Source organism: Arctopsyche grandis, chromosome 6 (genome assembly GCF_051622035.1).
Source record: "Arctopsyche grandis isolate Sample6627 chromosome 6, ASM5162203v2, whole genome shotgun sequence".
Classification (NCBI taxonomy): domain Eukaryota; kingdom Metazoa; phylum Arthropoda; class Insecta; order Trichoptera; family Hydropsychidae; genus Arctopsyche; species Arctopsyche grandis.
The window spans coordinates 26,918,381-26,935,999 of record NC_135360.1 but is presented as its reverse complement, the minus strand read 5'-3'; the positions used below and the strand labels follow the sequence as shown (position 1 = coordinate 26,935,999).

At 33.5% G+C, this 17,619-nt stretch overlaps 1 protein-coding gene across 4 annotated transcripts in view; it reads left to right on the top strand.

The window, feature by feature from the left end:
• The window catches only part of pan (transcription factor pangolin), a 144,405-nt gene that overhangs the window by 46,783 nt on the left and 80,003 nt on the right, over nt 1-17,619 (top strand). For all 4 annotated transcript variants that reach the window (XM_077433526.1, XM_077433524.1, XM_077433523.1 and 1 more), the window contains 2 exons: nt 176-239; nt 7,326-7,426. In XM_077433526.1, the coding sequence (XP_077289652.1) occupies nt 176-239; nt 7,326-7,426 (165 nt within the window). The remainder of the gene's footprint in view (nt 1-175; nt 240-7,325; nt 7,427-17,619) is intronic.

Here is a 17,619-nt window from a genome sequence, read left to right as displayed (position 1 = left end):
TACGGGAGATAATGCGATGTTGTGGAAGATAGTCGTGATTGAGAACGTGTCTTGATTCGATATTGTCGAATCACCGTGGGCCGTTTCACTACAAACCCCTTGCTTACTTTTATTTCAAGGCCACTTGTTGCTTTTGATGTGAACAAATCTGAAGAAAATTTTTGTCTCTTTTCAGGAAAAATCCGGTGAACCCTACAGCAGTAAGTTAACGACGAGGGCAGATCACAGCCCTGTGTTTGGTGAGTATTTATTTAATATCATATTTTTTCACGCCTTTTTATTTTGTTTGTAAATGTCGGGAATCGTTCCGAGGGATAGTGGGGGAAAATGAATAAAATATGACCAGATACTAAAATAATAAAAACAACAATACTCATAAACGTACATAAATAAAGTTGCCTAACAAAAATGTTCTTTTGATACTCTTTTTTTTATCAGTATTTTATGAGTCTCTTGTCAAAATTGAGTCAGGCTTTTGTTCCTTCAATCATAAAGTCTGACAAAAAATGAGGTTTAAGTATTTTTCTACCTGCTTCGCTAGATTAGCGTGGAGCCAGTCAAATGTGGAAAGGTTGTCACTTCGCTTCTTCAATATATTTATTTTTAATAAATAATATTTTCTAAAATCAATATCTTTTGTATCAATAATTTTATATATCATACATATGTACTTAGAAAAATTGCTCGTTTTGTTATCAAAATTCTTATTTATATACATAGTTAGAGCAACACAATGTAGAACATGAAATTTTTCAATAATGAAAAGAAATGTGACATTGTCATACATGCAAACTTTTTGATGTTTGTTTCATATTTGTATGTGGTTTCTTTTGTCAGGTTAAATCGTGAAAAGTTTTCAAAACCCGATACACGCACAAGCAACATTGTCAACATTTGTTTTCCATGTTGAAGTTTGTTTCAACATTACAATATTAGCGTAGAACTACCAATCTAGCATTGGATTTCTTGCAGAAGTGAAAATACCAGAGTTTCTGTTTTTCAAAGATTACTTTATTTTATTGCCTTGTACACTTTGAAATCGAATATTACTTTTTTCATATTATACACGTTTAACATAACTTTGAAATAATACTATTGACCAACTTTAAGTCATCAAAGCAACAAAGTATTACTTAAAAAACGCAATTCTCGCTCTATTGAATGATATGAGTATTGTTCATAAACGGATTTATATCGAATACATTAAGTTTTACGTCTAGATGTAGTTCTACGTCAAAACATCAATAACATGTTTTTTCCCCTGATAAATTAAGTAGGTATACCAGGTGTCCGAATATTTCGGTAGTCTTCATTCCCGCTACTGTAAGTTAATAATATTTCGGCACTGGAAAAGGTCGCGGCAACCCTGATTCATCTTTATTGTTTAGTGTAGGTAGGGTCTTCACAGAAAAAAAAAATAAAGTAAATATTTATGGAAACGTCTCTGGGTGTGCAGCAGCGAGTGTGGAAGATACCACCATCTCAGATGTTGGTGTGTTTGTGGTTCTTCGGGTACGTGTGTAGCATTGTGGTCATTAACACACCTCCACTATTCCTCGGGTCACGTCACAACCACAAAAGTTACAACTGCACCCTCCTCCTTCACTTCACCGCAATTGGATATTTTTTTACCTCCAATTTACATTGAAATTAAATTACGATCGATCGTCATAAAACATTGAAATCTGTCCTTATTATCTACGGACGTGTGGTTTATAGTTTTTTTTTTCTATTTGGTTTAACTTTGGTCCACTGAATTATGTTTTCCAAATGTCAATGATGTCATATATTCTTATTGGAATTTTTGATTTTTGGCTTTTGTATGCAAATCGCAACCCGGTTGACTTCCTCGATTAAATAATTGGTTTTCGTTAACGATAATGATATTTATTATGAGTTTGAAATTTGAATAAGCTATTAGATTTTTTTATTTCATTTTAGACTATTTTTAAGATGAATCATAATAAAAGTATAGTGTGTAATCTTAGCTTTATCTCAATCTAGGCGTGACAAACCACCCATCATTATTAATAATATATACGATAAAAAAAAGAAATCGTAGAAAATTATAGTATTTATCCGTTCGTCAGTTTAGTGTTTTGTTCCTGGTCAAGCCATCGCCACCTATCCGCCTCGTCGACCCTCGTTAGCCAATTTGATCATATTCTACCTGAGTCTGTCCGTCTGTCTCGAATTTCGTCTGAGCCATTATCAAACACGAGGAAACCCATTATCTTCGATGTCGTTTTTTTTTCTCCCCTCCCATCTCATTCCACACTATTTCAACGCTATGCTAATTTTACGAAACCCATTCACGATTCATATAACAAATAATCGTTAAATTTCTTTCACGATCATCATGGTATTCAATTTGAGGAATGGTTTAGCGATGTCGAATGATACGCTTTCGTTGTCCTCATTATCAAAATGCGATTTCGCAAAATATGTTTAGTATGATGTCACCTTTTTATGATTCTGTTTGAATAGCCTCAATGCGCAAACATTGATATGATCTTCAAACACGTTGACGATTGCCGAAATAAAATCATTCAAGTATTAAATTCCTATGGCCTTCGAGCGGTTTAATATGTTGTACATACTTCATTGACGCGTGCATTATTAGAATTTCCTTTGATTAATTGTTGACGTGTCACAGACTTTGTTTGTAATTTAGGCATTTGTCTTAAAATATCATTTAATCAATGAAGTCACATGTTAACTCTTTTTGTTCTGACGTCTTTTCTGTTGAAAGCCCGCCACGCTAACATTTCCAACTAGAATTATTTAGAAATCCAATAGAAAAGCAGATACAAAAAAATGTAGCTAATCCAAACAAACCCTAGATAGCTATTGCAGAGGATTTCGAGTTTTGTAAAGGTTTGTTTAGACTCTCTAGTATATCTTGCAACAATACAAAATAAACAAAATAAGTCTATTAATGAATGCATTTTTCCATGACCAGTTCCATCTTCTTCATTGTTTTTTTTTATTATTAAATAGCAAATTAGTAACCTTAAGATAATATAATATAATTCCAAACATAGCATTTTATTATACTTACATATATAATTACGTCATTGTTGTTATAATGTAATTGCTCACAATTTATATTGCAAGCCACAATATAAAATACTCAGCAGTTAGGGGTTTCCATCGGGTAATTCTGGTATGGTTATTAATTCAGAAATTCCGGTGTAAACGAGTCTTTATAAACGTTGACAGATTAATGACAATTTTTCAACGCTACATTTAAAGGCGTAGCAGGTAGTATTCTTGTTTACTTTGTACAAGCTCAATATACAACGCCTATATTGCTGACCCTTGGACTAGTCAGCAAAACGCCGATTGGCGTTCAAAGGGTTAATTGTTTTGCTTTTTGAGAATTTTCGTCACAGTTTTCGGAGACAAATTAAAACACTTGACAATTGATTTTGTCCGTTTTTTTACCGCAAATTAACCACATTGTTGATATACATATGTATGTGTGTGAAATCGTTACTCGGTCACTATAATCACTTGCGGAACAAATCATTACTTAAAACATTGACTATTGGCCATAATACGAATTTTTTATAATAATTCGAAATTGATGTCTTAATTTTTTTACATAATACGAAATTGATGACTTAAACTTGTCCATAGGGTATTTAAGTCTTAAAAATACTTTTCAAAGTTCACAAATAGCTGCAAAGTTGACCTTACACGAAAACTTCGTTCATTGAGCTCATCTTGGATACGTCATTTTTTGTTGTCTCGGTTCCCGAATGCCGAATTGTTCACTGGGTGCTTCCATTCATCACTTCCCTCCCACTTTCCCTCCCGTTCCCCTCTTAATCTGCGCTAATAAAGCGGGCACGCTTCTCGTTGCGTGTTTTTGCCACTTGTGCGCCGTGTCAACATAATTCGTTCGAGTCACGCGAGACCGCGATCCTTACACTTACCCAATATTTTATTTCGAAGCTATCATAATTCGCGTTTTTACACCGGGATTTACGACGACGCCGAAAGGGTTAGTTCCTGGCTGGTCGGCGAGCACACGAACACTCTCCTTACCTGCAAATTGCTTTACGATGATTGCGCAAATTGCATATCGACGAGCTTTCTGAAGATTTATACGCTTTAATCGGTCGTACTCGGTATTTATATATTATGTATGCACGGTATGAACTTGAAATCGCTAATTAAAAATTGCACGTAGGCGCGTTTAATGCATTGTGCTTACTATCGGCTCATTTCGACTCAAATGTTGCATTGCTCGGTAATTGCTAGATTGGCTCAAGTCGGTTTTGTGGTCAATGATCCAAATCAACTAATCGTCCGCCAAACCGTATTTGGTTATGAAACATTAATCGCATTATGATTTAGATGAGGAAAATATTATAAATCAGGTATAAATACAGCGAATAATATGATTTGTTATTATTTAGTGAACTGTGAACGTTTACGTTTATTGGTGGATTGAAGTGAGATTTATTATTAATAAGAATGAGCTTTTTTTTTTACTTTCACGGTAGATTTGAGACAATTATTGACGTTCATTGGATAATTGGGTAATATTTACATAATTGGGACAACTGTTTAACTTAACCGCAATATTTTAAAGTACGTGTTTTTTTAATAATGTGTATGAAATCGATAAGTTCCGTTTAATCTTTACGGGCGCTCATTGGGAGAAACTTATAAAAATCTAAAATAAAAACAATATAATTTAGGGTTTTAACCTTGATTTAATATGTCGTAATTTGGGAATTAAAATCTAAATAAGATTATTTTATGATAAAATATTGCCTTATATTATTTAGAATCATCGTTATCGTCTACAACTATTCACGATTCACTGCTGGAAGAAGAAAGACTCTTCAACACGCTTCCATTTCTCTTCCATTTGTTTTGAGCAACTCTCATCCATGTCATCCTACACATTTTTCTCATTTCATCCACCCATCAATATTGTGGCCTTTCTTGCACCCTTTTGCATTTACCATAATAGTCGTTTCGATTCGACATACATATGTACGTCACAGATTCCGCTTGGCAGAGAATTTACCACCATCTATTGAAAATTTATTTAATTAATTAATTTTTCTATTGGTGTTTTATATTGTTAACATGTGGTAATTTTTTACCTTTTTTTCGTATTAACAATTATATCTAAATATTAAATTAAATATATTTGAAAGGTATTAGAAAAAAAATCGACCGCGTGGGGATCGAACTCGTAACCGACGACACATTTCTTTTAATTTTTTTTAATTTAATAACATAATATGCCAACACCCATGCGATTTTTAGTATTTAGAATAATAGTCGAAAAAAATTTAAAACATCAAATAATTCCAAATAAATGGCCTATTTTTTTTGTTCCAACTTTATTTGGTTTATTTTTTTATCTCAAATTGTTTGTATTACATGTTTTCGTTTGTGCTAGTTTGACATGTACGGCAAATATGTCACATGATCAAGGTCGATACCCCCGGAATTGGTCCTCGACACGTATAAATCGACCTCAAAACTTGCTCATTTGTTTGAACGAAATTTTTATCGGAAGCTTTGCACGCACACGCTTTGTTCTGGCTTGGAGTTGCTTTTGCACACAGAAGGCTAATTTTAAACTGTAAAATTGTTTATGCTAAACTATTCTAGGTCGATCGTTATTATTACACTTGCATGCAGTCAGACCGAAAGGACCGGAGGAGCGAAAAAGAGCAATAAATATTCGCATTAGGAACATTTTCAGAAGCGCTGCCGTAATCGGTCCGGTCCGGTCGAACCGGGAGGCTTTCGTGTTCGACTCCTATTAGTTATAACAAGCCTCTTATTTTTTTTTTACATACAGGCTTGGCTTGTGCAAATCAGTAGTGAACGAACCGACGATTCCCCACACACAGGCGCATCATCTCATCATCAAACCGTATGAATTGATTACACACATGCGTACTCGTCGAGTCGTTATTATCTCGCCGTTCCACGTTGATTTTTCCCGCGAAATTTCGCTTCGTAAACGGCCGTGGAAAATGCGTAATGCCAATCAATTATGAGGCCTTTTTCCTCGCCGTTGGAGGTTTTAATGAAGCCAACTGTTTTTGCGGGCGTTATTTTAACAAGCGATTTGTTGCCGTAAACGTGTGCGATTATAATGGACACAGTGTAATCTTTTGTAATACACTTATATGTACATATTATATACTGAAGATTCATAATTTTGATAAATGTATGTAAATGCTATAAATCGGAATATGATAACCGACGACAAGTACGTAATGCAGTTATCATAAATATGTCATATTAGCCAGCAGTATGGCTCGGCTATGGCGTTTATGTTTAGCACTGAGAGGTTACCTGATTAGATCTCGTACTAATCTTTAATTGTGCTTAGACTTAGATATTTAGTATTTGCTGGTCAGATTTAGATATTTGTGACTCCAAATCGATCGTTTGCCAATTTGTCTGATTTCATTGTTGAAACGGTTCCTCGAATCAAATTGCCAAAACCATCCTACCCTCTATGTCAGAAATATCTGAATTTGATTTATGTACAATATGTAAAAATTATGTACAAGTCTAAATCCATATACGTCTCTATGGATTAATTAATTGTTAATTTCGTGTTCTTCAGCCTCCCGAAATGCAGCGATTTATGTAATAAAAAATGCTGCAATGTTTGTAATTGTCTAGGAAGGCGCATGAGGATCTACCTGTTAGGCCTTCCTGGTATATATCTATGTAAAAATAAAGTCAAATGTACATTGTGGCAAATTGGGAAGTATTAATATACCAAATGGATTTTTGCAATCCAATGTACTAAGTTGGTTCATATGTGACTCCTACCTTTCTTTGAAGCTATGCAGTTATTTATTTCGCTGAACTTTAAACATGAACGTTTCCCGCCAAATATCGTAGATCTGCATATGGGTGTATTCAAATTCGATATCTTGAATATGGATATATAAAAAATCATTGCTCTTTGCTTCGTTTCATTGTACCCTGCAGAAGGCGTTGAAAAATTACCGACGTAATAATCATTCCAATACTCTTCTCTGAAAATATTAGTCACGATAAAACACCTTGAAATCGAGTGTGCACTAAATTAAAATGATTATATGGAAACTTTTTTACACGTGTTCAATTATTACCATCGATCGACGTCACGTTTCGTTAAAATTAATCATTTTCAATTTGCACGGTATTTAAAAATGAATAGCTCATTGCTTATTGTCAAATTATACAACATGTGAACTATAACGAATGACCTCTTAGTACCTATTTTTTTGTGTTTATTAAAAGTGTTCTCAATTTTCAATTCGTTTTGTTCTTGATCGTTTCAGGTAAATTAGAAACGCCTCCTCACAGTGGATTCAACATGGGGTATTTAATGCCATATCCATACCCAAATGGTGCTGCTGGACATCCGTTACCCGTCTCAATGGTGAGTAATTTAAATATGCAATGTTACTATTATATAGAAAGTATTTCCTAAATTAAATAAATCATAATTACGAAAATCTTATGTTACGTGAGGTCAGTACATGAAAAACTAAATATTGAAACTTTGAATTTGTGCTTAATAATGATAGCATAAATAATTTTGAAATAATATACACTTTTAGTCTCTTTCGATTTTAGTAATTTTCATAGTATACTTTTCTCGTGTGAAATTAGCTCGTGTGGACCTGTCTGGTTACTGAGGTCAGCCTGACTTTTATAACTTGCGCAATTAGAAGAATAAAATTACATGTATGTATGTATATAATTGGAATAACGACAAGGGAAGTGTAGATAAGAGGTATGTTTGATTAAAGCGATAGTTTTAATAAGTGAAATTACGGTGGACTTTATACGGATAAAGCAATTGTTCAAAATGTACGTAACAGATAGAAGAAAGCACGTTTTGCTGAACATATCCTATTCTATACTATAAAACGAGCTAATCTTGTATACTATATGTATGTATTTATATACATATTTGTCGAGAACTTTTCACTTCTTCAATTTCTGATCTAGAATTTCAAATTGAGTGGATCTCATTTATATTATCTTTATAAATGATAATTGCATATTTTGCATCACGCTCGCGCACATGTAAGAGTTTGCTTTTTCCCGATATCGAATACATTAATAAACATATGTATGTGTATTGTTTTGATTGTTAGTTGCGAAATATGTATCGGCATTCTCCCGAGATTAGCGGCTGAATTTTCATTTTCTGGGTTTTTGATTTATATTTTATTCATCTCGAATCATTAATCACGATGTCGAAATTTATCATACTTTTGCACGCTCAAACGACGTACAGTTTTTCTCGGGATTTTTTGCTATAAAATTTCCTTCGGCATAAAAAATAGGCGCAGTTGGAAATTCGACAAGCGAAAAGGACGAGTTTCTTACCGTGAACGAAATAGGGGAGGGAAGCTGGGGAATGGGAGGGTTCTTCTCTCATACCGATTCTGAATTCGGGGTTCGCGTCGGGGGTGAGATCGCATAGTGGGTTGGCTGAGCTACAGAAATTCATTATGTATGCTCCGATAAATTCTCGGTCGAATTACATAACCTTTTCGAATTTTTATCGCAGTTTTCCAAAATTTTACTATTTAAATTTCACATTTATATTTTTTCCTCTTTGTAAGCACTAGTAATGTTCTAGTCGTTCTCTGAATGTCGATTTTTCCCTTATTTGTTGGTCGGCATACACTTGAGGGCTGCGGGCTACAAGTGGCTCTGAGGTTCAAGTGAATCACTTTAATAAGGCGTTTCGAGTGTTTCAAGAATGTCGTAAATCCCCCGCTAACCTCCCCCTCATCTGGAAAAAATGAAGAGAGAGAGAGGTTTTTACGACGATTTCGAGCATTTGAATTTCGGCCGCAAATCTACCCTTAGCAAGTGTACAAGTTTCATATTTTTAGACCGTTCCGTCTTTCAATCGGTCGAGATTTTACTCGAAAATATTAAATATTCGTCCACTTTTCGACAATATTTGGGAGGCTGCGAGACAGGAGCCGGTAGTGGTTTCGTCTCGCGCCATTTTGTCGGAATCCACTGAAGCATTGTGGGACCTCGTTAGCTGCTCGTTAGCAGCCGGGGGACTTGGTTTGGCACGCAGAGTGTGGCACAATTCAACCACCATCATCTCTCGACATGATTTCTGCTCCTAGAGATTCCAAAATTCAAATGGCACACTGGAAACCCAACAGAGTTTATCTCTAATCAAAATAAATCACGAGATAAGGAAAAGTGTTTTTGATCGAAAGTGCATCGATAACGCAGTTTCAATCGAGATAATTCAACTAATCCATTAATGTCCATCCATTAATGTCTGTCAAAGCATTGTATCACATTAAAGTATTTATATAACTTATTTTATACTTCGATCTATTGTATGTAAAAACAAAATGTTCTTCAATTCAATCTAATAAAAACTAAATTCAGTAGTACTACATAGACTAAATTATTTTTTGCGTGCACATCAATGAATTCGTGTATAATTAGACAGAGGAAGCATTAGTTGTTGGCCACTTGGATTGATATAATTCTTAAATGCCGATATCAATCAGTGAGGAATAAGAACACCATCGAAGTCATAAAGACTGTTAGTAATGTCAATTTTTAACATTAAAATCTAAGCAGCCAATAACGTATAGAATTAAAGCTTTATAGATTTCTCATCCGGTCTAACTTATCAATGGTCATTAATACTCACGAACAGGCCCGACCCGAGGGTGTATGGCACCCCTAGGCAGATTGGTTTCAGCGCCTCCCCTTAGATTTTTAAATAATAAATTTCATGAAAAATATATTAGATTTAGATTAAATAGATTTTTATTCAAAATAGGCACGTTTTATGTATAAACAGGAATAAAATAAAAATTCGTTAATGAAGACATTTAGTTATATTCAACAATGAATTTCATTTGACATTTCTTCATTCGAATATGATTGGTTCAGATATTTAATATCCATCCCTGTAAGTAAATCCATCCCTGATATATAAATGTACATATGTTTCAGCGGTATTTTATATCATACATATGTATATAAAATACAATTCCAAATTGTACCGACGACAGTGTATTGTTTTACAAGTTTTATTCGTGAATCGTTGATATTTGACAGTCAACTTCCCGCTTCCTTTCCTCTTAAATTATAAAGGTTTACAATCAGTATTGTTACTTCGTGTATAAAATTGAGTTGAATATAAATTTTTTTGTAAGTTGATTTTTTGAGTTGATTATAAGTTGATTTTTTTGAGTTGAAAGAAAGCCAAATTATAATTTTTTCAATTTAATGAAAAAATAAAAATTGGGTCGCCTTGCATCTCCCCTGGGCACGTGCCTAATCTGCTACACCTTTGAGCCGACCTGTACAAGAGTACACTAATATTTGACTTGTGTCAAAAACATTCTACTACCAAATAATTCTAAAACATTGTTGACATTTAACAGCAGGCTTCCGGAAAATATCTCGGAAATTTATTGAGTTATAGCACTCTCTGTATGACGCAGTGCAGTTATTCAATTCTCAAATTCAATATTCTACTGGTCGAAAAGCTTTTACATATTTTGCGACATATGTAGGTGTACTCAAAATATGTATTTTATCTAGAATATCTTTCCCTATAAGAATCGCGTATTTTTCTCCCCACTGCAGACAGTCGTCAAATGATGTATAGGTATGAAGCAGGCCGGTATTGGTCTATCAATTAGCAGATACATTATTCATAAACATTCACAAGTTGGTTTCATAGTTTTAATCATTATTCAGCTTGACTAGTTTGGCTAAAATATTGAAGGGGGTGCTTTCGTCTCGCGCGAATCGTTCGAATCTCAAACGACGCAGCGGTAAAGTAAACGTGACTGAATTGTGTGTAAGATTTTTTTTAAAATATTTCCGATGATTAATTATAGCTAGTATATGCCAATGAACTTCCACTCGTTCTGAACTCTTGCATAGCAATTGTTCGCACGCGAAAAAAACCGCGCACTTCAAAACAAGAGCGTTTCGAAAAGACGTTGCGCTTGCAACCGTACAGCTTGAACTTTGAAAAAAGAAAGCAATTATATCAATTAAACTTGACGCTTAATTGTGAGGAATGTCTGCCTCGGAATTCATACATAAATTATCGAATACGTCGGCAGTATTGCGCAATAATACATATGTACATAACTCGCATGTTGTCTATTCGAGATGCGTTTATCTGTGTTATTCTTTCATTTGAATTAAAAATAGCTTGATAGCTGCTATATAGCGTTTTTTATACTCGTTATCAGACTCCTATCCAGTTCATATTGCAAATACTTTTTTCAATTTGCTTCTACATACATACTATCATTGTTTTTATTTTTATTAATAATTACATACTTGATTTTGAGCATAAGTAATTCGACATATTTGCAATGTGAAGTGCAGTATTTTTTTGTTGCATTTAGAAGGCAGCAGAATGGAAAATTTTGTTTTATAGGATATATTTTTACAAGGCTTTTATATGTTTTACTTCGCTAATGGTTCAGGCAATATTCCTACATTCTTCCGATCGGTTCGAAAATTTGCCATTTTGCGCGGTTTAGTCACCGATAGAAATTTAAATCGCTTCCGATAGTTCGGCGGTGAAAAATAATCGTAATAAACAGGTTTAAGAATGCAAAAATTTTGGAGACCTTGCCGTTTAGTGGTCAGTAGCGTTATATGTTTGACTTTCCGCCACCCACTCGTTTTGTCAGATTTTAATTGTTTTAACGCCTATAACTTTTCACATTATATCTTATAAACTTTGCATTATAGGCTCTCATTATCTCTCATATATAGTTTTACTTTACTCATAGGCTATATAATTAATGTTAAAATGTTTATATTATAATTCTGATATATGTATGTATGTATGTACATATGTACGGACATATTACGGCCAAGTTTTAAACGTTTCATTCTAACAGCTCGTAGTGATTTCGTCTTTATGGCTTTATTTTATATATTTATACTGCGATATTTTACGAACCTTTAATCATACTAGATTTGTCTTCTTATTCGCATATAAGTACATATTTTTTTTGAAAATATGTACTTATATGCAAAGTAAATCATCGAATATTACCGCGTCATATATTTAAGCCTTAAAAATGATTCTTTTATATTCACCCGGTGGTAGTAATCCGTTATTTTCTTCTTTGCTATGTTTATATTCTGAATAAAGTATCCCTAAATTGTGCGAGCGGGATGCAAAAGTACATTTTCCAATGCGATCGAAATAGACGGGGAATTTCGAAGGGGAAAACTCCGCCATTTTCATACGGCCTGTTTTATATTGTGAGCCTCTTTGCATCTTGGGTACAGTCAAGCAAACCTAAAGAGGATTTTATCTGAATTGAAATTTAATTTAGATTTAATCGCATTATTTCAATCAAATTATGCGTATAACACGACGACCACAATTCGATTAGAAATGTTTTATATTCATATATTTTTTAAACAGTATTGAGTTTTTGTTAATTACGATGGAAAGTCTGATTTCATACTCTGAAATGTAATTTGTCTGATTTTTGAAATTATATAATACATCGTTCGCTACCGAACTTCAAGATTGTCCCCATCTCTGTAGAGTGTGCTCCAACGAACCGAGAGCAACTCCAGCACTGGTTGAGAGAGCGCTCCCCATTTCCCAGCCGAAATTTTACTATTGTAAATCTGCAAATGTCCTCCTCACCCCATCGCCAAATCTCGTGTACGTACCATACGTACCCACGTATAACACAATGCCTACCCATACCCATACACAGGTACAATTCTATGTATATGGCTACGCACCCCCGCACTTTACATTTCACTTCCTAAATTAAACTGTGTATTTCCCTCTCTCCACCTCTTATCGCATTGAAATAAAAATTCGGTCGGCTATTATTGCAAGGGGAGGTTTTTCAAGTCTACGCTTTTCATTACGAATACATATGTATATTGTTTTATTACTGCCGCGTAGTAGGTAGCTACAGAGTTGCTGAGTTCATACATGCATATGTTACAGTGAAAGCATATTTTACAAGTGAAAATATATTTTTAGTAGTAAAAATATATTTTCATCAATTCATGCAGTGAAAATGTATCAAACAATGAATTTACGACGTTTAACTGTATAAATTTAACCCTAACAACCCAATCTTAAATTAATAGGGCCAACTCTTACTTAACCTAACCTATCCTAACCCTTAAATAATACCAACCCTAATAATCTAATCTTAAATGAATAAAAAACCAACCCTGAAAATGTAACTGGTTATGATTTCACTGAAACGTCAGTGAAAATATATTTTCACTTGAAATATAATTTCACTGTGACACATACATCGAATGTTTCAAAATTCACATTTCTTTTTAAAAATCGTAAAATTTATACTTGTTCTTCGATGCTTTCTTGTGTTATCATAGCTGAAAAGATTTGATTGATCAAAATGGTAATTAAATACTCGAGATGATCACTTCTTCTGTAAGAACTTTTGACTTCTTAAAATGTTGATATGTTTTTCATACAAAATTGACATTGACAAGATTATGCGGATATTAATATTGCAATTAACCAACTAGCGAAACATCTGGTTTGACTTATCCTAATGTTTACAACGGTTCGGTGACAATTTCGCATATGGCGATCTAGCACACGTTACGCAAATCTCGAACACGGAAAAACTGATACTCGAAAATTCCACTCACCGAGATTATCACGCTAACGAGAATTTGAGTTCCAGATATGACGTATTCGCGATTTTCTTGGCAACAATTATTATGTGTGAAATAGTCTGTTTTCCGTTTTCATCATTACATAACAAAGTAGCAAATTACATACATACATACATATATTCTTTTTTTCCGTAGGTGTATGTACGTACATGAACACATAAAACTGCTCATAAATTAACTGAAACGAGTTGAAATTCATTGAAACACTTTCAAAAATAAAAATTAACAAAACTAATTAAAAAAAATTGTTTGCCCTGTGATGAAAATCGTAAACAGAAGGCGGGTATCGATTCGTCTAAATGTGATTTGACTGTTACAAATTAAATACAGTTTTGACGATTTTCGTCAATTTAAAATCACGGCTATTCGTCCCGATGCATGGTGCCTAATGATCATTGATTATGAGATCTGAGGGCTTCTCTATACAAAAAAAAACACGTACATATTTTATATGCTAATCAGAACCATGAAAATTCCAAAAATTTACATGACATTCGAATAAAATTGATTTGAATTTTTAAATACACACTAAAATGCGTTTTTTTTACAACGCAAACCTTTCGAAGCCTTTTTTTAAATTTTATCTATGAACACGATCCGAACACGACTGTTTTAACGCAATTTAACGCGTTATTTTCCATTTAGTCACACGCCTCCAATGCTCACGCAAATGATTCAAAATTTGTATTTATTCTTATTCGGAAACATTTTAATCTTCAGTATTTTATTGTTTGTATGTATGTATGTATGTACTTACTTACGGGTGTTACGCATCAGATTTCACAATAAAACGATAAGCGCATCTCGTTTTATATGCCGTTATCATTGACGAAAAAAAATGTTGTTTAAACACACATATTATTATTTTATATGCACGCAACGTTCGTGTACGTTACTAATTACGGAGATTACAGGGAAAGATTTAAGCGGAAAAAATTGAAAACTCTGCCGTAACACGAAAGAGCTTACTTGCGTTATCACACATGCGGATTTATGTCTTGACTACATGCTTATGTTTAAGTATGTTTGTGTGTTTTTTGAGTCGAAAGAAAAATTGTGATTGGACGTGATTACCGTTTAATGAACCGTGACATATGCCTCGGCATTTTGTCATGACAGTGCACCTTGATGGGGTGGTCGAGACCCACACAACCTGATGGGTCGCCATAACCCCTGGTAAACCCTCGTTAATATAAAAATCAATTACTCGGTCTCGGATGGTTGCCCGCCCGTGCCCGAACGTCGTTTAAGGGTTACGAATGTACTAGGAACAGTCAAGTCAAATGGGAAGTATAATACAATTTTTTTCATGCAATATAATGTAAAAAAAAATCGCTTGTTTTATTTACACAGGCTTTGCAGTAGCAAATTCAAAATCTTGATTAATATTAGTCAAAAAGATTTATTATCAATTTCAAAAAATGATTATTTTTGGTCAGAACATCTTGGCTGACCGACGCAAACAGCGTAGAAATGAAATATTGATCTAATAGTTGAGAGGTTGTCGATTTAAATGTAAAAAAAAAAATTTGAAATACAGATACGACTTACATTATTAGTAATATAATACCATGGTCTGAATGACTGTGAAATATAGATTTGAAGTCTTCTTTCACAGTTAAATTCAATTTCATATATAATATAATCAGGATTCAATCTGATTATATTTCAAGATGCTTTCATACAAGAATTTATACTATCAATCATTTTACATTTTCCTTTCCCGAAAACCTTTCCCGGGATAACCTAACTGCGATTTCAAATGTTTTGACTACATATGTATGTTCGTCTTTTGTCTTGTAGCCAGTGGCGTAGGTACCTCATAGCAGTCATGCTAAGTATGATGGTCAAATTTTATATTTATTTATTGAAAAATCAACAGAAAACATATGTAGAAATGCATAAGAAAATAAATAATAAATGTAACAAAATAAAATAACATCTGAGCCCAATTGTAGATTTTTATAAATTACATGTAATGGTACATAGAGACGAACAAATGAAAAAGGAAAGAATTAAAACTAAAACATGACTAAATAGAACAGTACATAACTAAACATAAAGCGATATAATATTGGATAAAGATTATATAATTATACACTCAATATTATTAATCACAGCCCAACTTTAAAAAAATATCGAAAGTAATAAAAAATGACTCGTTCACTTTATACAAAATATTATTTTCTTCATTACTGGTCAGCACACAGCTATAAAACCGTGATACAAAAATAGGAATGAATTTTATTTAAAAACAAAAATTTTTCGCCGGCGGCAAAAAAATATTTTAAACACGTCAAAAAAGGGCAATTATTTATTTTCTAAATTCTATAGTACATAAGTACCCGCTCACAAAAAGGTCTAGAATTATTGTTTATTTTCTTTTAAATTTATTATATTTACAGTTCCATGTAAATATGTATTAATACATAATTAAAATCTCATTTTATTAAAAATCTAAATTTTATAAAATTTCAAAAATGATTTATGTTACTATCATTAAATTTAAACATCCACTGAACATATTGAAACTTTCAATACAAACAAAGCCTTGTTCTTTCTATAGAAATCTCTCTAGTCTGTTGCTTTTGATCGTCTTCCATTATTTTTTTTATTTACATTTAACCAACTCAATGTAAGTATTCAAAGTTTTTCTAGATTATTTCTATACATGTTATCACCATTTAACGTTTTAATTTTATGGGTTTAAATACTTCGAGTAAAGCTTTAGTGGGTAGTTTGCAACCCCATTTGTAAGGGCTGTACAGGAAACGGTTCGCGTAGCCCGCGTATTATTTACCCCTCGTCGGTTGTATGAATTATTCGTAATAAATCTCCGCATCACGTTTCTGTTCGATGTAATTAGTGTATCGTTTGAATTAAATGGGCAAATTGGGCGCGTGTGGTCTACCACGCGGCTCACCATTCATAAATGTGTGGAAACTTACAATTTAGAAATATGTATATACAGTAAATTTTGTACTGCCAAGTGAAATACATATACATATCCGTATTTACTAAATGTATACAAACATAAACCTAGTATAGTGGTTTTCACGCGTGTAGTCTTATCTTTTTTGTGGATTTCTTTATCTTGGAGCAAAGTCGTATGATAAGATAGCGAGATGACAATGCCGTTATAATCGGGTTTAGTCTAATTCCTTATACGAATTGTATTGTTTTTACATATGTATGTTTGAACAAATTGTACGGGTATATGGTTTAATGGTCAACCCACGTGTTAGAACGGTTTTCATTCTTGAGGCATTTATTCTAATTAATTTAATTTTCAATATTAAAAATTGATGTTTGATAAATTGTGAGAAGCACACAGCCTAGCTCACTGGTTAGACCATGTTTACCAGTATAGAGGTCGAGGGTTCAAATACCGGTCGGAATCGGGTAATTATTCAATTTATATACTCTGCTGGCAAGATCTGGATGATTATTAAATCCAGATCAATCGTCTTCGGTTAGAGTTCGCCATTTTATCTAACTTAATTGTTGTGACAGGTTCAATACAATTAGCAACCTTCCCCCCCCCCCACCCCCCGATTCTCGCAAATCCGAATTTGTTGATTGCTAAATATACCTAAGTACATTGAAGAATGTGTTTAGTATTCATGTATAAGCTTGCCCATAGGTGTAGCATTAGGGCAACCTGTCATAGCATCAACGATAAAAATGAAATATGTATATGTGATAAATTGAGTCTATTGAACTAATCATTGATTGATGAAATCGTTCTTAGTCTCTGGCTGGACCTGCGAAACTAACAATCCTGTGTTTTCAATAAAAGTCGAAAATCATATGGCAAATTTGCACTTGCCGCACTATAGTGGATAACGAGTAACCAGGACTTTTATTTTATTTTTCCAAAAATACTGAATGCAGTCTTCATAT